At 29.7% G+C, this 23,782-nt stretch overlaps 8 protein-coding genes across 8 annotated transcripts; 4 read left to right on the top strand and 4 right to left on the bottom strand.

The window, feature by feature from the left end:
* Positions 1-6,694: 6,694 nt before the first annotated feature.
* Positions 6,695-8,122, bottom strand: GO595_008201 (TPR Domain containing protein; the record flags this gene model as incomplete). The annotated part of the gene is made up of 1 exon (XM_067921750.1): positions 6,695-8,122. The coding sequence occupies one exon, from the start codon at positions 8,120-8,122 to the stop codon at positions 6,695-6,697; it is 1,428 nt and encodes a 475-aa protein (XP_067771680.1).
* Positions 8,123-8,299: 177 nt separating this feature from the next.
* GO595_008200 (hydroxymethylglutaryl-CoA reductase, degradative) lies at positions 8,300-9,595 on the bottom strand (the record flags this gene model as incomplete). Its single annotated transcript, XM_067921749.1, has 1 exon — positions 8,300-9,595. The coding sequence occupies one exon, from the start codon at positions 9,593-9,595 to the stop codon at positions 8,300-8,302; it is 1,296 nt and encodes a 431-aa protein (XP_067771679.1).
* A 1,681-nt stretch (positions 9,596-11,276) lies between these two features.
* Positions 11,277-14,072, top strand: GO595_008199 (flavocytochrome c; the record flags this gene model as incomplete). The annotated part of the gene is made up of 1 exon (XM_067921748.1): positions 11,277-14,072. The coding sequence occupies one exon, from the start codon at positions 11,277-11,279 to the stop codon at positions 14,070-14,072; it is 2,796 nt and encodes a 931-aa protein (XP_067771678.1).
* A 97-nt stretch (positions 14,073-14,169) lies between these two features.
* GO595_008198 (ras-related protein Rab6) lies at positions 14,170-14,811 on the bottom strand (the record flags this gene model as incomplete). The annotated part of the gene is made up of 1 exon (XM_067921746.1): positions 14,170-14,811. One exon carries the CDS (start codon positions 14,809-14,811, stop codon positions 14,170-14,172), a length of 642 nt encoding a protein of 213 aa, XP_067771677.1.
* Positions 14,812-15,855: 1,044 nt separating this feature from the next.
* GO595_008197 (uncharacterized protein) lies at positions 15,856-16,137 on the top strand (the record flags this gene model as incomplete). Its single annotated transcript, XM_067921745.1, has 1 exon — positions 15,856-16,137. One exon carries the CDS (start codon positions 15,856-15,858, stop codon positions 16,135-16,137), a length of 282 nt encoding a protein of 93 aa, XP_067771676.1.
* A 453-nt stretch (positions 16,138-16,590) lies between these two features.
* Positions 16,591-17,586, top strand: GO595_008196 (FAD:protein FMN transferase; the record flags this gene model as incomplete). Its single annotated transcript, XM_067921744.1, has 1 exon — positions 16,591-17,586. The coding sequence occupies one exon, from the start codon at positions 16,591-16,593 to the stop codon at positions 17,584-17,586; it is 996 nt and encodes a 331-aa protein (XP_067771675.1).
* Positions 17,587-17,847: 261 nt separating this feature from the next.
* Positions 17,848-18,726, top strand: GO595_008195 (Ubiquitin thioesterase OTU1; the record flags this gene model as incomplete). The annotated part of the gene is made up of 1 exon (XM_067921743.1): positions 17,848-18,726. One exon carries the CDS (start codon positions 17,848-17,850, stop codon positions 18,724-18,726), a length of 879 nt encoding a protein of 292 aa, XP_067771674.1.
* A 2,864-nt stretch (positions 18,727-21,590) lies between these two features.
* GO595_008194 (Kelch motif family protein) lies at positions 21,591-23,498 on the bottom strand (the record flags this gene model as incomplete). The annotated part of the gene is made up of 1 exon (XM_067921742.1): positions 21,591-23,498. One exon carries the CDS (start codon positions 23,496-23,498, stop codon positions 21,591-21,593), a length of 1,908 nt encoding a protein of 635 aa, XP_067771673.1.
* Positions 23,499-23,782: the final 284 nt, after the last annotated feature.

The raw sequence follows: 23,782 nt of genomic DNA, 5'->3' as shown, positions 1-23,782 counted from the left end.
TCTAAAAAATCAATTTTTTCATTATCTTGATCTAATAAATCATAATGAAGCGAAGTTATATTTAATTCATTTAATAATTCATCAAAAGAATTTATATCAAACTTGAAATTTTTATTATTAAAATCATTTATACTTATCGAAAAAGGAGAATTTATAAATAATTGGATTAAAGAATTTTGATAATTATTTGATAAATTAAAAAATAATATTTCGAATAAAGGTTTTAATATTATTAATTTTTTATTTTTATCTTTCTCATATAAATCCTTTAAAATCATAAAAACAAATTCTTTTATATTAAAATCAGGTAAAAACACATTAACAATTAATAAAAAATTCACAAACAAATTTAAATTATTTGAGATATCATTAATATCATTAAATATTAAAGCGATTAATTGTTGAATTGGTATTAATTGATCTATTTGTATATGTGCAGAATATAAACAAAACCAAACAAACCAAAATTTATCATTTTTATATATTTTATAATTTAAGTTATTAATATTATTCCGAACATAACCCAACAATTTATACTTTTGATGAGTTTCATTTAATGTCAAAGAAATACACATTATTACATATATTAAACCAGGATAATCACAAAAATATACTAAAAACAATTGATGTAATATTAAAATTTTTGGATGACCAATTAATTTATAAGCGATTTGTGTCATATTTTCCAAATATTTTGGATATGAAATTTCATGTATTAAAATTACAGTATTTAATATTATATCTTCATTATCTTTATTTAATAAGTTATATAACCAATTTAATAAATAAAACTTTTTTTCTTCATTTAACATATTAATTGAATTTAATAAAAGTTTTAAAAATATTATAATCGGTTTATCATTTTTAGCATTCATTAAAAAACATATTAATAAAGATAAATCATTTTGATCGAAATTTATTTTATTAGCTTCTTGTAATAAATATATATAATTACTTCCACATTGTTGAATATCTTTCTCAGTATAATCATCCGAAAATTGTTTCGAATATTTATTCTCAAAAAAATGATTAAACATCATTAACAATTTCGAATAATAATTTTCTCTTAAGAAAATCGAAGAACAAATTTTAGTACAATTATGACCCCAATGATAAGTTATTCTTTCGAAAGTTTTCGGCTGACTTTTAATCCACAAATCACAATTTAATATTATATTATCAAACAAATCGCACAAAGTTTTTTCTGAATGTTGTAATATGTCAACTAATGAAAAAAATGCTAAATATAAATTATATGTTAATTTATCATAAGAAAATTCTTTTAATATTATTTCGATTATACCGAAATATTGGAAATTATCTTTAAAATTTGATGATATATCAAATAGTTGTGTAATTATACCAATGATAATTCCCGGGAAATCATTTGATAATTTGGATAAATTACCGAATAATGGAATAAGATTTAACATATTTTGTTTTGAACAAAATACTTTTTCTAATGTATAATCATAATTATAATGATTAACAATAATTTCTTTAATTTTTTTAGTATTATTATTTGGATTTATAATATTTTGTGTAACATAATAATTATTATTTAAATTTGGTGTTAATGAAGTTTGTATATAATAATTATTAATGTCTTTTAATGAAGAAATTCCTCGTTGACTAATTTGAATTAATTCTTCTTCATTTAAAGGATTTAATATTAATGAAAAAGGACCTAAAAATCCAATTAAGTTTGAAGAAATATTTTTATTTTTATTTTCATTGTTTCCAATTATTAATTTTAATTTCGAATTTGGATTAAACTTTAAATATTCAGTTTCGGTACAAAATCCAATTCGATTTTCACAAAAAAATCCAATACATGTTAAGTTTTTAGATAATCTTTGAGATATGAAACTACAAAATATCCATTCATTATTCGGGAAATTTATATAACATTTCCATTCTTGATTTTTACATTTAAAATATATAGAATCACGATTAATAAATAAAGAAACAAAATTATCTTCTTTATTTTCTTCAACAACATTAAATATATTTATCGATAAATCATTTTGTACTGAAAATGGTATATCGATTTTAATCCAAAAACAAAATGTATAATTACCATTAAATATTTGTACTGGGATTTTATTAATTGTTAAAATCGATGAATTATAATCTAAATTAAAAATTGGCGAAATTCGAGATTTAATATTAGTTAATTGTGTATTTAGAAATACTGCTGCTTTATTACATATTAAAGGGTTTTCATATAAACATAATAAGTTTATTAACATTTGTCCAATTATATTATTCGACTTAATTGATGTTATAGTTCCAAGTAATGGAAATATTTCATTATCAATAATTTCTTCATTAAAATTTAACTCAAATGAAACGCCATGAAATGAAACAACTTTAGAATTATCTTTATAAAAGTTATATATAAAACTTAATAAAATATAATCTAAGCCTCCTTCATGACATGAGATACAATTATGATATGAAAAGTTACATAAATCAATAAACAATTTTAATATTATATGAATTTGTGTTTGGAATAACCCAAATGAAGCAAAAAGTAATGAAATCATTGATGGCTTTCTAATAAGAAATAATGTATTGTTACCTAATGATGTAGTTCCAGCACATAAATTTAATAATGATAAATATATCGAATTATTAATTTCAAATGATTTAATTATTATAACTAATTGATTAAATTGTTTCGATTTGAGTTGAAAGTTTGGAATGTTCTGTGAAAATAATAAAAGTAATTTGATACAGTTTTGTAACATCGTTAAATTTGGATTTAAATACGTGTAATTAAGAAATGCATCAAACATTAATGTGAAATATGGAATTAACTTGTTATTATTAGTTAAAACATATATTAATAATTCGGAAATTGCTTCGATTAACTTTTCATTTTCATCTTTATTATCATTTTCGTTATTTAGAATGAAATATAAGTTATATAAATTCGGCGTGATTAACTCTAATGAAGTTTTTGGTATATTTTTAATTTGTTCATAGTTAATTAAGTAATTCCTTAATGTACTTAACACTAATGATCTTAAAAAGTTAATGAAAACAAATCCAATGAATTCGGATACAAAAAATTTATAATGAAAAAAATCGTTTGAAATAGTTTCATTATTAATTAACGTAAACAAAAAACAAAGTGCAGTATGTAATGCAGATAAAAACACCAAATTTGAAGTATTAACAGTTCTTTGATACACGAAAAACTTAATAATTTTAATTACTGATTTTAATGTATTTTTTGTTAAAAAAGTTTCCAAATTTAAGTTTTGCATTGATAAAAATCGTGCCAAAATTTCTGTATATAATAATGGATATTGAAAAAAATTCTCTAAAAATTCGGGAAATCGACTTTCCATAGTATCTTCGATTAAATTCAATGAATGTGCTCTTAAAGAATTTAAAAAACTTGAAACGTTTTCATTAAATATTGTGTAAGAAGGATCGAATATTGATTTATGTTGCAAGAAATCCTCTAAAAACATCATTGATATCTTCTTCTTTAAAAAATTTATCATTACTAAACCACACGCGAAGTATTGGAAGTTTCCAGCACTTATTATTGCCATAAAAATTTGTTTTAATGTGCCGAAAAAGATATCAATTCCTTGTCCATTTGCAACTTTTAAAACATCGGAGAAATGCTTTAAAAAAGGATAAAAACTTTGATCTGGTAATTCGTTTATAGGAATTTCTTGTTTAATGTTATAAGGTAATAAACCTTTTTCATATAATGTTAAATCATCATTATAATATTTGAATTGTTTTAAATATTTTTCTTTAGAATTCCATTCGATGATTTCTTGCTTAGGTAATAAGTCATCTTTATAGCCTGTTTTTAATAAGTTTTCGTAAATTTGTTCAAGCTCATTCGAAAATAAGGTCGGAAATAATAAAAAACAGTCTTTAGCGGCACTCGAAAATTGAATCGACGAAATTTTACAAATCGTTTCAAAAACTGGAAAAATTAATGTACTGGAATAAAATGGGGCTAACACAATAATAAGCTTTGGATATGAATGAACAGGTAAACAGTTGCTTTGGGAAATTACTAAGGAATATAACATGTTAAATAATGGTCGACAATCTAATTGATCTGATTGTAACGATATTTTTGATACGAAAGTAAGGATGTTGGGAGTGATTTCTTCGGTAAGTGTCTTGTTTTGGACAATATAGAATGTTAAATTTTTGAGTAAATCATAATCAATGATGATGGATTGTGACTCATTTAAAATTGTAAATGTTACGTTAAATAAATAGTTACAAATGGGTGAATATGTTGGTGATGACGATGATGTGATGTTTAACCCACTAAAAAGTTCAGAAAGAATGGAATTGGTGATTATGTTGGGATCTTTATTAGAATAAAGAATAAAGGCCAACACTTGAAATAAAAAAATTATTGATAGCCTCTGTGATATTGGGAAGTTTGATATTGCAAATTTTGTTAAATTTTCGAAATCACCAGGATCCCATGAAAATTGATTCAATGAACTCTCGAATGACTCTTGGAGGGACTTTGTTTTCAAAGACTCTTCTAATTTTTGTATTTTGAAAAAATCGAAGATTGGTAAATTTGAAAAAAGTATTTTTTCATTTTCATACTTTGACTCTGTTAAAACAGAAAAGTTGTTCATGCGTATTTTAATCAACTCAATTATAGGATGTTTTGTTCGTGATGTGAAGAGCTTCATTCGGGAAATTGAGATTTTTTTAACGTTCATTTTCACATGAATTAAAGAATTGTTTAATTAAATGTCTTTAACATTAATTTTATTAGTAATTCAGCGCCTGCGTAGCATAGTGGTTATTGCGTTCGCCTTGTAAGCGAAAGGTCGGCGGTCCGACTCCGCTCGCAGGCAATTTTTTGATTTTTTTTATATTTAAATCCTTCCCAAACAAACATTCCAATTTTTTTTATAAATACATTAATTAATTTGCTTTCCACATTTATTTATAAGTGATTCCTTTCTTGCAATTTTGTTGATCATTAATTAATTAAAAATTTTATGATAATACAGCTTATTTCTATGATAATATAAGAAGTGGAATTATTGCTCAGCATCAGGATATTTCGGTATTTGAATATAATAATCATCATCTTAGAGATTTGTCTTCCTTTACTCCCAAACATATATTTCAACTTTTAGTATACGCAATATTACTGAATTCGTTTACATCATTTGAATCTCAAGCATGAAATCAAATATAGCTTTGATTATATCGATTACGTCCATGATCACTCCGCATTTTTGTCTTGAATTTATTGTAAATTATACAACAATCAACATTTGAGATAATGTACGAGCTATAACTGGTTAAAACATTTCGCACATGTAAAGCTCTTCATTATGTACTTGTGATTTTGATATAGGCAATTTATTTTAAAATTTTTCATAAAAATCCAGAAGTTGCTAAAATCCTTAATGATTCAGGAATTGATGTCAATGCAAAAGATAATACTAATGCAAGAGCACTTTTCACTTGTAAAAATCCAGAAATTGCTAAAATCCTTATTCATTCACGAATTCACAACTATAGTTATCGTTCCTAAATTATTGTAATTAGAAAATGCACTGTCTCCAATTGAAATAACTGAATTTGGTATTACAATATTTGTTAAAGATGAACAGTAATAAAATGCACTATTCTCGATTGAAATTACAGAAATTGGTATTTAAATAATTGTTAATGATTAAGCATTAAAATATGAATATCCGGCAATAATTGTAACTGTATCTGGAATTTCAAATGTTAGACTCTATTCCTTCTGGATAACAAACAATTTTCGTGAAATCTTTATTATACAGAATTCCATTGTTTTCTAAAAATTTATCATTTCTTTCAGATACTTTAAAAGTATGAAATTTGCAAAAGCACCTCCAAATGAAGTAACTGAACTCGGAATTATAACGTTTGTATTGTAGAGATTGTTAAGTGCATTTCTTCCTATTGTAGTTACACTTTCACCAATAGTTAGTGATGATAATCAACAATAATAAAATGCATAATCTGCAATTGTTTTTACCGAATCTGGAATTTTAATATTTGTTAATGAAGTACATCGATAAAATATATTCTCTTCAATTGTTAACACTAAATTTGAAATTTCAATACTTGTAAATAATGAACAATATGAAAATGTGTTATCCCCAATTGAAGTAACATAATTTGGAATTATAATATTTGCTAATGATGAATAACAAAACACATAACTTCCAATTGATCATAAAGGAATTGACATTAGCGCCAAAGATATTTATTCGTTATATTAGAAGATCTTTTGAATCATTTGATATTATAATATAATATTTGGAAATCATTCAAATTATTTAAAACAGCACTTATATTAGCATGTCAATATTTGCAAATTGAATCAGTTGAGTTACTTCTTAAAAATAAAGGAATTAACATTAATGCTGCAGGTATTTGAACATTATATTTAATGTTAATTTGAATCTTTTGATATTTCAAATCAATGTTTGGGATTTAATAAATGCATTTAATACAGCTATTTCTATCTCAAATGCGAAAGGAAATCCACAGATAATCAAAATGATTAACGATACTCTTCATCTAATATTCCAATTTTTTTTTAAACATATTGGCTCTTAAAAACTATAAATTAATTTCAATTTCTTGAAACATTATTTTAACAATAGAAGTGAACAATTTATCAACAGTTATTTATTTATTCATTTTCTTTATTGCATTGGAACAACATTAAATCGATATTACTCAAATCTATCGGCTTATTTTCTTCGAGTTCCCGAATTCTTTGGTTTATTCTATCGATTTCACTTTGTTCGGCTTCATCGTCTTGTAAACATTTCAAATATATTTCTAATGCGTTTTTGTAGTTTGGGTTTAAAATCAGCGCCAACTTCGCCTCTTCTTTACCTTGCTCGAAATTTCCATCCAAGTACAAGTAGCAAGAAAACATACAATGATATTCCGCGTTTTCTGGCTCGATGTCGATTGCCATTTTAATGTATTCATTAGCTTGGTCATATTCTTTAGAGTTCATACACAGTTGCGAGAAATAAAAATAGAAATCAGAAGAACGTTCAGAATTCGATTCCCATTTCTTCATTAGTTCCGTCGCTTTGCTAAATTCTTCTTTCATGAGACATAATCGTATCATCGAACTTAAAACATCAATATCGTTCGGGTATTTAAGTAACAGTTGGTCGCAGTTACTGATGGCGAAGTTTTTGGGTTGCTTTTCAGCTAATGAATATAATTTTTCAATTGATATCCATTTATTGGTGATTCGAAATTCATTAAATAAAACGTCGCTAATACGGATGGCTGCACTTGGTTGGTTGTTGGAGCGAAGAATACGCATAGCAAGAAGAGCTATACGAGAATCAAATGGGCAAATTGATATTGATTTCTTAATGTGGTCAAAAGCACCTTGTTTATCGCCTCCAAGTGCACACACGTAAGACTTATTATAATGAAGTTGAAAACTATTGGGATTTTGTGTAAGGGCAGTGTCAAGTATTAAATTGCATTTTTGGAGACATGTGGATAAATTATCAATAGATTGATCAAGAAGCTCCAATTGTACACGGATAGATGATACTTGCTCGGGATAGTCGAGAGTATCAAGAATTGGGAGAATTCGATCATTGAAATTTCGATACTTACATAAAAAACAACACGCACTTAAAAGAATAGACTTGTTGATCTGAGAGCCATAAGTATCAATGATAAGAGAAACTGCAAGATAATGATCTACTGCAACAAAAAATGGTAAAATTAAATTGGGACAAGTGAGATCTTGAACAATACGATTGATAACTGGTAAAACAACGTCAAGTTGGTTCATTTGTGTTGCACAAAATAAAAGAAGAGAAACAGATTGTGATAAAAAATCAGTTTCTAAATAAGTTTTTGGACCATGAAGGTAAATTTCGACAAGTCTATAAGAAGTTAACATAAGTTCTTCCAGCCAATGGTTGATTTCTCTTGAATATAAATCTGGTGCTGGAGGACACCAATCTCTTCTTGAACAAATAACTTTTTTTGCATTAACTAAAATCTTCTCTCCTGTCTCTTTATCTAATTTTTTTGATTCATAAGCTTCTCTTAATATATTTATTGGATTCGCCATATGTATTCGAAAGTGCCATTTATTTGACATAACTTTGTTCGAAACGATTTTTAAAAAGCCAAAAGTCAATCTTCAAAACTCATTAAAAATCAATATGAAATCCTTATAACTGTATTTAAAAAATATGTTTTGCTTTGATAAAAAAATTATATTTAACAGAATATTTATGTTATACATTTATGTTATAGGGCAATGAAGATACTCGAGTATTTTCTTTGCAGTTGTTACCGTTATTGATCCCGATTGAATCAATTTTTCCGCAACTACATCAATTTCTTCTCCAATAGCACCAGCCTCACACGCGATATTTTTACTATGTAATTTCATATGTCCTGATGATATACCTTGTGTCACTAATGCTCTTAGTGCAGCAAAGTTTTGTGCTAATCCAACAGCAGCTATAACTCGAGCTAAGTCATCTGCAGTCTTAACTTTCATCATTTTCCGAAATGTTCGTACTGATTCGTTTCGATTTATAGATCCGCCAACAGTACCAACGGGTATAGGAATGACGATTTCCCCAATCAAAATATCATTAGAAATCCAAAAATTCGTTAATGCAGGATTAGAATCTTTAAGTGTCGCATATGAATGAATCGCAGATTCAACAGCTCGAACATCATTACCAGTAGCTAAAACAACAGCAGATATACCATTCATAATCCCTTTGCGATGTGTTGCAGCACGATATGGTTCGGATTTTGCTAGATTAGCAGCCATGATTATCTTATTCGCAACTTCAAAACCATCAAAGCCGGGACATGTAAGATCAGAAATTCTCCACTTCCCTTGCGCTCGAACAAGACGCTTAGTAGAAAGATTGGTAAGAATTCCCATTAATGGTTCGAATCCAAATTCTTGTTGAACATATGATTTTATGGATTCGCAAGCTTTGGTTACGCAATTTGCTCCCATGGAATCAATAACAGCAACATGGATTTCAATAATTAACATATTACCCGATTCTGTATTAACTTCTTTAAGAGTAATACTTTGTGTGCCTCCTTTTCGTTGAACCATACCTGGCATAGATTCGTTGGCAACTTCTTTGATTTGGTCAATATGTTCTTCGAGAATTTTTAAATTGGTTGGACTTGAATTTGGTGCCAAGAAAACTGCTTGGCCTGTACATACATTTGGATCTGCAATGGTTGTAAATCCACCACAAGGGCGAGCTAGCTTTGCTGCAAAAGATGCTCCAGCAATAACACTCGGTTCTTCAGTTGCATAAGGAATAATACGATCAACTCCATCAACAATAAAATTTGTGGCAACACCAACAGGTGTTATTTGTCTAGTTATAAAATTTTCAATCATTGTATCACATGTTCCGAGATTTAGACAAAAATCCAATGAATGAAATGTTTTTTGATCTTCCTCAGTGAGATTGCTAAATGTAGCTACCTTATTACGGCGTTCATCTACAGAAAGCTTAAAAAATCCAGGGATAGCAGAGGTCATTTCAAGGGCCATGCCGTCTTATCAAAAAGTTGAATATTTAAATTGAATATGATCGATTTTCTCATGTCTTCAGACAAATAAGATATTGTGATAAATTTCATTTAATATCATTTAAAATTATCAAACATGTTATAAATTAAAAAGTTTTTCAACTGTATATTTTTTTATCTAGCTCAAGAAGACATTTTAGTAAAATGTTCAAGATTTCCATTTTGAGATGCTAAAACAATTCCATAAAATATTTTAAACAAATTTGATATAATATTTTCAAACATAAAATCATAAAAATAAAAATCATTTAAAATAAATTAACATAAATACTATTAATGATACATTTATTTCCAAGAAGTAATTTAATTATTCTCACATGACCATTTTTAGCTGAATAAGCAAGTGCTTTACAAAATATATTAAACAATTTCGAAATATTATTTAAAAATAATTTTTATGTATATCTTTGGTGTTTAAATCAATTCCATCTTGTTCGAGAAGTAATTTAACTGCTTCTTTTAAGCCATTTTCAGATGTTCCCAATCATTTGGCACTGAATTTTTATCAGTATGTTGAAACAATTGTGATATTAAATAACCGTTTTCTTTGGAACTTTATTTTTTGTTTATTTTACAAAAAGTGGTAAAAATTTTTTTGCTTGCAAGTAATTCAAATTATTAAAAGAAATTACTATTGTACGCAAAGACACTGCTGAGTAAATGCTTAGCAAAGGTTTAGTTAAAATATGATTGGATAACTAATTTTATCTATTAAACCAAACAATTCTTTTGGTTTCTCTCTTGCATACTTTGTATCCCATCCTGTGTCTATTAAAATTTTTCCTTTAGGATGTTCTATTAAATAACAGGATATAGGTAAAATTAATTTCTTATCTTCTCCTCTAAATAAACCTGTCACTGCTAAAGGATTATTTTCATGAATAGGAAGAGCTCAGTCAACTCGTACACTTCCTGTATGAAATACATGTATTTTTATCATATGAAATTTTTTTGCACATAAACGTCACTTTTACGAATCGATTTTCCTAAATAAGAATTTGCTGATTAAAAGACTATTTTAATTGTGTGCTATACATGTAATAGAATACAGCCATATATTTATGTTAAAAAAAATTGATTTAAATATTTTAATCAATTAATAATTTCAAACTAAGTAATTTTAAAAAAATTCAGTAATGTTTCACATATGATATGATTCTATAACTTATCATTCGTTATGATAAATTAATGATTAATTCTGAATCATGATTGAACTGTACCAAAACAAAACGATTGATCATGACTAATCTGTGCTTTTCTGGATTTTGACTTAGTTTGTTTGGTAATTTTGAATGCTATGTGGTCATCCCACAATCAAACACCAACCAACACAATTCAAAATTTCAATTATCTCAACGATAGCTCGTATTGAATTATTTCAGACGGCTGATAACAATAAAATTGTTTTTTTTCTTGTTATTTAAAGGCAATATTTTATTTTTTTAAATATTGATATTAAACAATTTTCAAGAGAAAATATTTTATTATTTTTTTTTACATAATATTGAGTGAGTTTAAAATTTCTTTATTTAGAACATCTTTATTCCAATTCAGAAGAAATTTCGGTTTCCATCGACCAAACACAATTTTTCCGCTTTTTAAGTGTGTCTGATAGTTAAGAAAAAAACTGACCATTTTTGTTCATGGAAGATAAAAGCCGATTTCTCAGCTCTTACACTCTTCCCAATGGTGTTGAACTTAAGAACCGTATTATGATGGCCCCCATGACCACATGTACAGGTTATCATGATGGTACAGTTACTGAAGAATTAGTTGAATATTATTCCGCTCGTGCAGGTTCTATTGGCGCAATTATTGTAGAATGTTGTTATATCGACCCTCTTGGTGCAGCATTTCCAGGCGCCCTTGGTATCACTACTGACGATCACATTTATGGTCTTTCTAAAATTGCTAAAGCAATTCAAGCTAAAGGCACTAAAGCCATTCTTCAACTTTACCATGGTGGTCGTATGGTTGATCCACTTCTTATTGGTGGTCGTCAACCAGTTGGTGCAACAGGAATTCCAGCACCACGTCCAAACATGCCAATTCCACGTGAACTTACAGCACAAGAAGTTGAAGACATGATCCAAAAGTTTGGTCAAGCAGTTCGTCGTGCAATTCAAGCTGGTTTTGATGGAGTTGAAATCCATGGTGCTAACACATATCTTATTCAACAATTCTATTCAGGCAACTCCAACCAACGTACTGATGAATGGGGTGGCAATCGTGAGAAGCGAGCCAAATTCCCATGTGCAATTGTTGATATCACAGAGAAGATGGTCAAGCAATATGCTGATGATTCCTTCATTGTTGGCTATCGATTTTCACCTGAAGAACTTGAACCACAAGGTATTACATGGGAAGATAGCATGTATCTCTTAGAACTTTTAGCCGAGAAAGATGTCATTGATTACTTCCACATCTCACTTGGATACTATTTACGTCCATCCATCCTTAACAAAGAAGATAAGACTGCATTAATTGACAAATACATCAAACAACGATCACAACGCTTAGCCAAGATACCAATTGTCGGTGTTGGCGCCATCGTTAATGCCGAAAATGTCATCTCAGCACTTGACCATGGCTATGATTTAGTTGCCGTCGGACACGCGTGCATTGCATATCCAGATTGGGTCGACCGCATTGCTAATGGCGAACAATTAAAGTTATTCATAGACAGTACTAAACGTGAAGAGCTTTTTATTCCGGAACCATTATGGCGTTTCCCACTCGTTGGCTCAATGATCATTGATACCAGTGCACAAGAAAGTCGCTTTAAACCAGGCACATATACAGAACAAGTTCAAGATGATGACAAAGAACTTGTTATTGATGTTACATTAGAACAAGATAAGATCAGTGAGATTGTCCTTAAAGAAGCGCCTGAAATGGATGTCGAATTCAAGACATCATTTGAAGAAATTAGAAGTCGTATATTAGAAAAGAATACGCCACATGTCGACGCAGTTTCAGGAGCTACAAATCAATCAGAAGCAGTCAAACGTGCAGTCAAGAAAGCTATTAGTGAGTCAAGTCGTATATTAGCTAAGGAAGAAGGAGGCGATTTACCATTGATTCCAGATGATTATGAAATCGTCGTTATTGGTACAGGTGGAGCAGGAATGTCAGCAGCTATCCAAGCGCATGATGAAGGATGCCGTGTATTAATTGTTGAGAAGATGCCAACAATTGGTGGTAACACAATTAAGTCATCTGTTGGTATGAACGCAGCAGAAACTCGTTATCAAAAGATCAAAGGAATTAAAGATAGCAAAGATTTGTTCTATGAAGAAACAATGAAAGGAGGAAAGAACATGAACAATCCATTATTATTACGAAGATTTGTAGATCGTGCACCAGAAGCTATTGAATGGTTAGCACATAGAGGTATCATGTTAAATGACATTACAATCACTGGTGGAATGAGTGTCGATAGAGCACATAGACCTAGAGATAGTTCAGCTGTCGGTGGTTATTTAGTGTCTGGACTTTTACGTAATGTTAACAAACGTAACATTGATATAATGACTGATACACGTGTAATCGATATATTAGTCGATGAAAACAAAAGAGTATATGCAGTTAAGTTAATTGTTGAAGAAGAAACAGAAGTATTAATCCATTGTAAAGCAGTGATTGTTGCAACTGGTGGTTTCTCTGCTAACCAAGAAATGGTTGTTAAATATCGCCCAGAACTTAAAGGATTTGTTACAACAAATCATAAAGGCGCTACTGGTGAAGGTATTATATTATTAGAACGTATTGGCGCAGGTACTGTTGATATGGATCAAATTCAAATCCATCCAACAGTAGAACAAACAACTTCTTATTTGATATCTGAGTCAATTAGAGGTGGCGGAGCTATTTTGGTTAATCAAAAAGGTGAACGTTTCTTTAATGAATTAGAAACACGTGATAAAGTATCAGCCGCTATCATTGCATTACCAGAGAAATATTCATATATAATATTCGATGAACAAATCCATCAAAAGAATAAGGCTACTGATGAATATATCACTAAAGGATTAACAGTTTCTGCTGATTCACCTGAAGAACTCGCTAAGAAGATCGGACTTGACGTCGATACTTTCAAGAAGACATTGGAAAGATTTAATACTTTCGTGGAGAAACAACATGATGATGACTTCGGTAGAACGACAGGTTTAAGGTCTAAGATCAACCAAGGACCTTACTTCGCTATCAAGATAGCTCCTGGCGTTCACCATACTATGGGTGGTATTACAATCAATGTCGAAACTGAAGTACTCGATAAGGACTCTAATGTAATTAAAGGCGCTTATGCAGCTGGTGAAGTATGCGGCGGTATCCACGGCGGTAATAGAATCGGTGGTAACGCTGTAGCTGATATTATTATATTTGGTACTTTGGCTGGTCATAACGCAGCAGTTTATGCTCAGAATCTAAAGAAATAAGATAAAATCTAATTGAAAATCGACTTTTTGACTTAAAATATTTTGGAAATAAACGTTCGTTAAATCACATCAAACATTGGATACGTTAAAGTTTTCTTTACTGGACATTACACATTTCCTTTTGCCGGTTTCCGGACGCTTCTTTCTTCTGCTTCTGCTTCTTAGGCGCTTCCTTTTGGGGCTCCTCTTTCTTTTCGCATTCTGCGCTGGCGATGGCGTTGGCCAAATAAGAAAGGAGAAGGAAAGTAGCAGAACCAACACCCGACCCGGTTTCACAATTGGTTTCCTCGGAAATTTGTGCCGAAATTTCTTTTCGTTTAGAAACTAGATCTTCATGTGTAACTATGACTTTCGGATCGGCATGATTGGCATTTGCTATTAAAAACTTAACGATTAAATTCGGACAGTTGGCATCAACAAGCTTATTGTATTCATCTATGGCATGAAATGATGTAATATTTTCAATATCATATACAAAAATAACTACATCTGCATCCTTGAGTTGTCTCCCAATAATTGAGAGATAGCGGTCTTCTCCTGATGTGTCATTAATCATTAAGATTATTTTTTGGCCTTTGAAATCAAATTCATTCCTATTGAAATCAATACCCACTGTTGGCTTAGATACTTCATCAATTTGCAGGATCTTGTTCTTTAACCTTGTTTTCCCTGTTTGTGGGGCTCCTACAAAAAAAACTCTGAAAAGTCTTTTTTCCATAAAAATGTTTAAATTAACCATCGTCTTAATTGAAAAAGTTTGCATTTTTTGGTCAAAAAGTGGTTGTTGGAATCGGAATTCCAAGCATTTTAATCGTATATTCAACTGAATTTTACAACACATTCGACTTTTTCACAACAAATTTGTTTGAAACCGGAACATTTGATCAATTGCAAAAGATCCGAGTGTCAAAATAATTACTCATTCATACGAAAATATAAACCAGATACGAATCAAATGAAAATCTTATCTTTTATAAATGGTTTCATCATAAAAATTTTCTAAATTATATCTTTTCAAAACATTGAAGCTTTATCAATTTTGTTCCTTCTTTTATGAAAACAAACACCAATGATTCGATGTTTTTTGACTCTTTTAAAAAAATTATTGTACGATTCTTTACTAAACGTAATCATTTCTCTTTTAATTTTCTTATATTTTTATTTGTTTCGTGTTAATCTTTTCTTTTTATTTTATTTTCTTTTAACATCATTTTAATTCTTTTGTTTCTATTTGGGAAAAATGTAAAAACATTTGATGAATCAGCTTTTCGACCATGCTCACCATCATTGACAAATGTTATAATTCTATATTCAGTTATAACAATTGGAATTTCTGTATTTAATGCATTGGAAAATATGACTTTAATTCGATTCATGTTGTAGTGAAAGATCTTTTAGAAGTGGTTTCCTAGATTGGCTTACATCTTTTGTTGTTGAAGGTGATGATTGTGACACATATTGTTATGGAGGTTCAATTCTTTCTTTAGCAGTTGAACAACTTGATATTCTTTCAATTGGTCTCTAAATGATTTGGTAAAGCTCATCAAATTCCATCTTCCATTTATAAGGTTGGTAGATATCCAGTTTATACATTTAATGAATATATCAAACAGCCAAAATGTACACTTAATATTGAAAGATTTGAAGGTAAAGTCATTGTTACATGTGATCCACAATTTAAAGTTGATTGTCATGCAGATCATTCATGGCATTTATTCATTAATGATCTTCCAGGAAAGAATTATAAAGCTGAACTTTGGCTACATCCACAAGGTTTTCCATTATGGTATGGAAGGAAATAAACCTTCATATCTTACACAACATTCCATTACATGAAAGAAAGAGAATTAATGTTAAAGGCTTTGGTATTCGAGAACTTTATGTTGCTGTGGATAGTTCTGCTTCTGAACTTGGTGGTTGGGAAGATTGGGGATTAATTTCATTTAATGAAATCCACTCATCTTTATATGATATGAGAATGGGTATGAAAGATCTTTCAACCCATGATACCGAAAACAAAAAACACTTTCCGGAAGGCAAAATGATTATCACACATGAAGATTAGGCATTCTTACGAGAACTTGATGGTCAACAAAATATAATATAACTATTGAAGTCGAAGATGGTGTTTATGAAGTTCATTCGCACGTTGATAACGCTACAACATGGGGAGTTACATTTAAAGTTCCTGATAATCCAGTTGCAACATTAATTTTTGATCATGTAGAAGGAACATTTACTTCAAAAGATGGAAAAGTTAATTAACAGGAGAACATATATGTCAATTTGTCAATGGCATGCTTATCCAAAGTTTTTACCTGATATCAGAACACATTATGTAATGACATCATTTTTATATCAGGCACAACACTCTCTTTTCTCAAGTGACATGTGCAATTACAAAAATTTGTTAACAGTTGATATGTAAAGTATATAAATATTTACTCAAAATATTCTATGAGATAATTCTTAAATTGTATATAAATTAATCTCACGACCACCTAAACATCATTTAAACATGGAAGATGAAGATCGAGTTTACAGTTACACAACTGTTTTGATGGGGTCACCAATTTTATTAAAACTTTTTGTCCATGACGAGTCCGTTGCACAAGAAGTATTTAATTTAATCAAACATTTCGAAGATATTTTTACTGTTAATCGCGATAAATCAGAAGTGATGGATATTAACCATGCAGCTGGTATGTATCCTGTTTCAGTTAGTCAGCCTGTTTATGAGTTAATCAAATGTGCCAAAGCTTATAGTATGATCCCTGGCAGTGCATTGAATCTCACCATTGGCCCACTTGTTAAACTCTGGAAAATTGGATTTAATGGGAAGTCAGTTCCACCACCAAATGAGATCCGTGATCTCTTACCATTAACACGTCCTGACCAAGTTGTACTCAACGACAGTTCCCGTAGTGTTTTTCTTTCGAATTTTGGCATGGAAATAGATCTTGGAGGCATTGCGAAAGGTTATATAGCTGATTGCGTTCGAGATTTTCTTAAGAAGAAAAAATCTATACATAGCGGCCTTATTAATCTCGGTGGTAATGTTTATGCAATGTCATCGCCGCTCGGAGATTGGGGAATCGGACTCAAGAAGCCGTTTGCAAAAACTGCCGATGAAGTCGTTGGTGTTATTCAAGTCTCCAACAAATCTGTTGTGACATCTGGTGTTTATGAGAGATACTTTGAACAGGACGGGAAGATGTATCATCATATTCTTAATCCTGCAACAGGGTATCCATTAGATAATGAATTGTTAAGTGTAACAATCATATCAAATGATTCATTGGACGGCGATATATGGACAACTATAATATATGGAATGGGCGTTAAGAAAGGTGTGAAAGAATTAAGCAAAAGAAATGACATAGAAGCAATATTCATTACAAGAAATAATGAAATTATTTATTGCTCAAGTAACATGTTTAGGTTTTCATTGAAAGATGAAAGCTATAAAGTGATTAATGAAAATGTGGAACAATATGTCAATGAAAAATATTAATAGAAATAAAAATTGTTTCTTTTCTTTATAAGCCCTTTTAATTTATCATGTAAAAAATTTGTTTTGATAGTTGAATTAAATATCAATTTTCAGTGAGATTCTGATATTGGATAAAGATTTAACAAATAGCTTTGATCGCAAGAAGGAGCTGTTGGCAATTTATTTTATATAAATATTATTGTTTTAATGTTTGGTAAAATTTAGATTTTGAAGATTGTTCGGATAACTAAAAATGCCACTTTTAAAATATTAAATTTTTACATGAAAAATAATCAAAACTTCTTCAAACTACGCAATGGAAGAGATGTTATAGATTTGGCTTCAACTCCAGATAACACTGTGAATGAATTAATGCAAGAAATTCGTGTAGTTACAGATGTATTACCTTCAAGGCAACAAATTAGTTATGGCGTTCCTCCACGGCTTCTCCCTAATGATGCAGGTTCTCTTGACACTAAACTTTCAGATTTTGGAATTCGTCAACGCACAATATTTATTTTAACACCTCGACAAACACGTGATGCGCCAATCCATGAAACGTCCTGTCTCTCTGAAGCCGTTAAAATTCCAATTCCTGCCGATAATTCATGTTTATTTAATTCTATCTCATATCTATGTACAGGTTCATCTAATCGCGGCCCAGAGCTTCGTTCAGAAATTGTTCACGAAATAAGGACACATCCAGATGTGTACACACCTGCTACACTTGGCTGTTCTGCAGAAGAATATTGTCATACGATTCTCGATCCCAAAAACTGGGGCGGCTACATCGAGATGAACATTCTTTCTAAGCTTTTTAATGTCGAAATTTGTGTTATGTACATTGAAGAATGTAAAATTATTCCTGTTAATAGTTGTAATGCGACGAAACGAATTTTCATTTTATATGACAACATTCACTACGACGCAGTAGTGTTCAAAGGCTTTGGAGTAAACGAACGAAGGATTGTGGATGCCAATGACATGAAAGCGTACTCTTTGGCAAGCGAAATGCTGCAGGTACTGCACACGTCAGGCGCATTCACGAACACGAAAACTGCAAAGTTAAAGTGCGAGCAGTGCGGGAAGGTGTTCAACGGAAGTAAAGAGGCGGAAAGACACGGAAACGAAACGGGACACGTAAGATTCACTCAATGCTGATATCAATAAAAGTGTTCGCATTAGAGTTTTGGTTTATAAAATGTTGAATTTGTTTGTGGTGAGCGAATCGAAAATTTGGTTATTATGAATTATGGAGTAGGCATACTTTTCTTAATTGGTAAATACATACTGAAATATATCAAAGTTTCTCTTTGATAATTTTATCATCATCACTTATTAGACTAGCTTAATAACAAAAGTTTTTTTTTTTAAAAAAAAAAAGTGAAAATTTTATTATGGTTTATGTAGCAAAAGGATTTTTCTTATTTGTTGAAAGTTATATATTGAATATTTTGGATTTTATTAATGGTATTTCAAATGAAAATATGAAAATATTTATATAGACGATTTACCTAAATAGAACCTTTATTTATTATTATATATGATTAAACAAAATTACATTTGTTCAATGAATTTCTCTTCTTTAAAATCATCTGCAAAAGGATCCTCTTCAATGTTTGATATAGATATTCCTGTTGTGAATGTGTTTGCAGTTTGGTTATCACTTTGTTGTTCTGATATTTCATTTTCATCAATTTCTTCTTTTTGATTTTTAATTCGAATCAATAACACAATAAGTAATGAAATTATAATAATAACAACAACAATAACGCAAACTATTATTGTGATAATTTTTGTTTTGTTATCATTTGTCTGAATTTCATTTCTATAAATAAATGTAAAGAAATTCGAATAGTAATTGTAATATGTCGAATAAATAATAACTGTGTAATCATAATAAATAAATTCCGTTTCGATATAAATATATGACGAATTAATCGTAATTAACGAAATTGTTTTTGTTTGTATTTCATAATAAGTAAACGAATGCGTAATTGATAATGTAAAAGTTAATAAATATGAAAAAGTTTTCGTTAAATCATTTTGAAGTGATTCAGTAAATGCAAATGACTTTGAAAATGTATTACTTTGGATAAATGTATGCGGTGCTGAATATGTATTAGAAAGAGAAAATGTGTTTGAAACAGAATATGTATCGCTTCGACTGAATGTGTGTGATGCTGAAAATGAAATCGTTGAAATTGGATTGCAATTTCCTTCTACACTTTGAACAACATCTAAATTCCCAAATTTTTCATCTACATATGTTGGATATGTTATAACTGTTGCTGTAACATTATAAAATGCAGATTCTCCAATACTTGGTTCAGTTTCTCCATAATAATAAATGCATTGAAGATTGTAACAATTACCAAATGCTGAATTTCCAATTTCTTTAATTCCATATCCAAGTGTTAATATTCTTAAATTAGAACATGTTGAAAATACATAATCGCCAATTGCTGTGACTGAATTTGGAATTGTAATGTTTTTGATTGATGAACATAACGAAAATGCTGATCCACCAATTGTTGTGACATTTTCTCCAAAAATAATTATTTCTAAACTTAAGCATGACGAAAAAGCATAACCTCCAATATCTGATACTGATTTCCCAAAATCAACTGAAACAACTGATGACCATCCTGAAAACGAACTGCCTGGAATTGAATAAATTCCTTCACCAATAATTATAAATTTTGTGTCAGTTTTATATTGGTCAATTTCATTAAAATCATTTGAGTTTATTATTGTTAATGTTGAATTATCATAAAATAATTGAAAAGAATTTACAAAAAATATTATAAAAATATTTCCAATTTTTTTGTATTCTTTTATTTTCAATTCATAATTGGTCAAATGTTTTTTCTGAAAAAGCATTGATTTTTTCAGTTGAAATTTGATACAAACTGCCATTAAAGCCATTGAAAAAGCGGTGGTAACATGAAGTAAAACATTGAATTTCTTTGGCCGTTCTTTATTATCGTTTTGCATCAATTGAAAACATGAAAATTCTTTCTGTATTAAAAGTATATCAGTGTTACACTTAATAAATGCTTCTCTAAAGCATTGATAATCACAAATTTCCGAGTTTCAAAGTCATTTTTTTCAATAATCATAATATCAGATTTGAAAAATTCAAGTTTGCTGGCAAAACTGTGGTATATTTTTGACGTACATTTACTGTTAGTTGTAAAAAACCAAAATAAATGGTTCATCAAAACTTTATAATAATTGTTAAATCTTTTCATGTTTTCCTTCATAATTTCATAAATTGATACTTCTACATGCTGCGAATGTAATAGGTCTTCCTTGTTTTCGTTGGTTTGTATATATAATATTTTTCTGGGGTTAAAAAACAGGATTCCAAGCATAGTAACGGTTCTAAATAGCTTTATTACATTGGAAATGAATCGTAAATGAAGGGCTTTCATGCTTCAAATTGTAATCTTGCACAAGGCCTTTACCAAATACACATCGGCTCATACAAAAGTTGAAAATTTCACGGTTAAACTATAAAAAAATCATTGCTTTTTATGAAGTTTTTCTATTTAAGCAAAATCTTCGTATCAATATTTCAAGACAACAATGAAATTAACTGTATAAAAAAAAAATTATTTATCCACTTTTAAATAATGCAATGAATATATGTTATTCTTCGAAACATGAGCTTTCATTTGATATTTTGTTTGTACAAATATTTCATTTTAATCATATGAAATCAATATTTTTTTAATCAATGATACATGTGCTAAATTTTTGGGTCATTAATAAGAAAGTTATGAATGTAAACAATACATACGAGTATATGACAAACATTTACGCAAATGTTTGATGAAATATATTTATTTTTGATATAATAATTTGCTAAATTTAAATCATAAAGAATATCTATAATAAAAATGTTATAACAATTCATTATATTTCTCTTGTTGTATTTATACAAAGTGAATTTTCACATTAAAACAATTTGCATATGCAAATGAAATATTATTAAAAATTCATAGCATTCAACGAAGATTTTATTGTTTTTTCGGAATAAGTGCATCTTTCAGCTTCTGTATATTTGGGTATTCCGCATCGATAATTCTTTTTGCGTCTTCATTTGATCTATTTTTAATTGAATCGCTTAATGTATTTAACAATTTCAACAATTCTTCAATTAAACCTTTCTTATTATTACTCATGTCTTCAACATCTGTTTTATATTTCTGTTGTAGTTTTGTAATTTTTTCTTCTAAAGTTTCCACTTTTTGATCGAGCGACCGTTTATCTGTGTTGTACTGTTTGATGGCGCCCAAAAAGTCCGTAACCTTCTGGATGTCGTTCTTAATATCTTTCAGACGTCTGTCCCAGGACCTAAGCTCTTCTTCAACAAGTGACATTGTCTTAAACTTAATATTTAATTCATCAGATAATCTTGATAGAGATTCCTTATATATGGCTTGCCTATCAGAAACTTTCTTCGATTTCTTATGAACTGTTTGTATCTGTTGTATTAATCTTTGGTATTCTCTGAGTTGCATTCGATAATATGCATTAAGAGCTACCTCTTGCTGTGACTTAGGAAGTGACTCAGAAAACTGTTGGAATGTACTGAAATCACCTACATCAATGTTTGGGATTTCCAAATTACCTTTTGAGTTTAAGATTTTTATTTGTTGCTTATAGAGATCGATTTCCATTTTTCGCTCCTTTTTAGTCTTTTCAAGTATATATTGTGATTGTTGAAGCTTAAGGGTAAGCTGAATTTCAATTTGATCAGCAAGATATGCTAATGAATTTGGTATTGGTTTTATGAAATTTGGATACTTTAAAATAACTTCTGAAGCTATTTCAGATAATTCTTCCCTAAGTTTAGTTGTCTTTTTAATGAGATTTTTCTTCTTTTCTTCTGAGAAATATTCTTTAATTTCATTAATTGGCGAATTTTTATCATTGCTGTACTTCTCTAGTTGGCCAATCATTGAGCGAAGAGAAGCATTCTCTTTCTTAAGATTATTAAGGAATTCGTTATCGTTCTCCGAGTTGAGGTGATATTCCCTCTCCTTCAAACGGAGTTTGTCAAATAAATCGTCCAAAGCACTGAAGGGCTCATTTTGCTTGACCACTGTTAGAGTATCAGACACTTGAAGAAGGCCAAGAGAACAGCCAATCAATGGTGAATCACAGTCAACAATAGAAACTTGCTCCCATTCATCTTTATATTTCCATACTTCATTATAAAATTGATTTTCAGCACCAATACCACCGGCAATATAAAAGACATCACCTTGGATAAAGGAAACAGAGTCATGACGACATGGTGGAAATCTTTTATTTTCAATAAGATTCCATTTTGGATTTTCTGGGAAAAGAGAATAATCAAGCTGCCATAAGTCTCCCAATGGAGTTCGGTCATGGGCTAGACCTCCATAAAGCCAAATTGAATTTCGGAATGGAATCATTGTATGTCCTGTTCTTGGGCAAGGGAAATCACCCCTATGTTCTATTTCGTTGTAAGTGTATGTATTTTCATTAATTGTATAAATTAACATTGTAGTTGAAATGTTGAGACCATTGAAACCTCCGTACACATAAATAATATTTCCATTAGCTGCTGAACGGTGATTACTAAGTATTTTTGCTGGAGGCTGTGTAGTTGTGAGTTGTGTCCAACTGGATTTTTTGATGTCAAATTTCCAGATTTCTGTATAATGAATGCCAAAACCATCTCCACCAATAAGAATTATGGCTGTATCATTGATAGCTGTGCAGCTAAAATTTGATCTGTTAGAAGGAGAAGATCCCTTAATTTCGACTTCTTTGACTTTAGAATTTAATGAAGAATTATATACTTTAAGGTACCCATCTTTGGAAGAAGCTACTATATATACTTGGTCATTTGAACAAATGTATTGCTGGCCAAGGGAGATGGGAATATCAGTCATTGAAATTTGTTTTTAAACACGTTAACGGTCTCTTCATTCGCAGTTTTGAATTATTATTTGGTCGGTGCTAAAATGTAATCTTGTGGTTTTATTTACTCAAATTTAATGTAAAAAATAAAATAAAGGCGATGCTGAACTATACCCCCGGAAAAAATACGTTATTTACGATAGACATTTTATGGTAAAAATGATCGTTCGAAAAAATTTCAAAGAAATGATTTTTGGCAGACGTTGTAAAATTTTGTATTTAATACAACCGTTTACATTAATTTCACAACCACGTA

Source organism: Histomonas meleagridis (assembly GCF_020186115.1).
Source record: "Histomonas meleagridis strain 2922-C6/04-10x chromosome Unknown contig_60, whole genome shotgun sequence".
Classification (NCBI taxonomy): Eukaryota; Parabasalia; order Tritrichomonadida; family Dientamoebidae; genus Histomonas; species Histomonas meleagridis.
The sequence above is the reverse complement of the archived record's forward strand: the minus strand, read 5'-3'. Positions and strand labels throughout refer to the sequence as shown.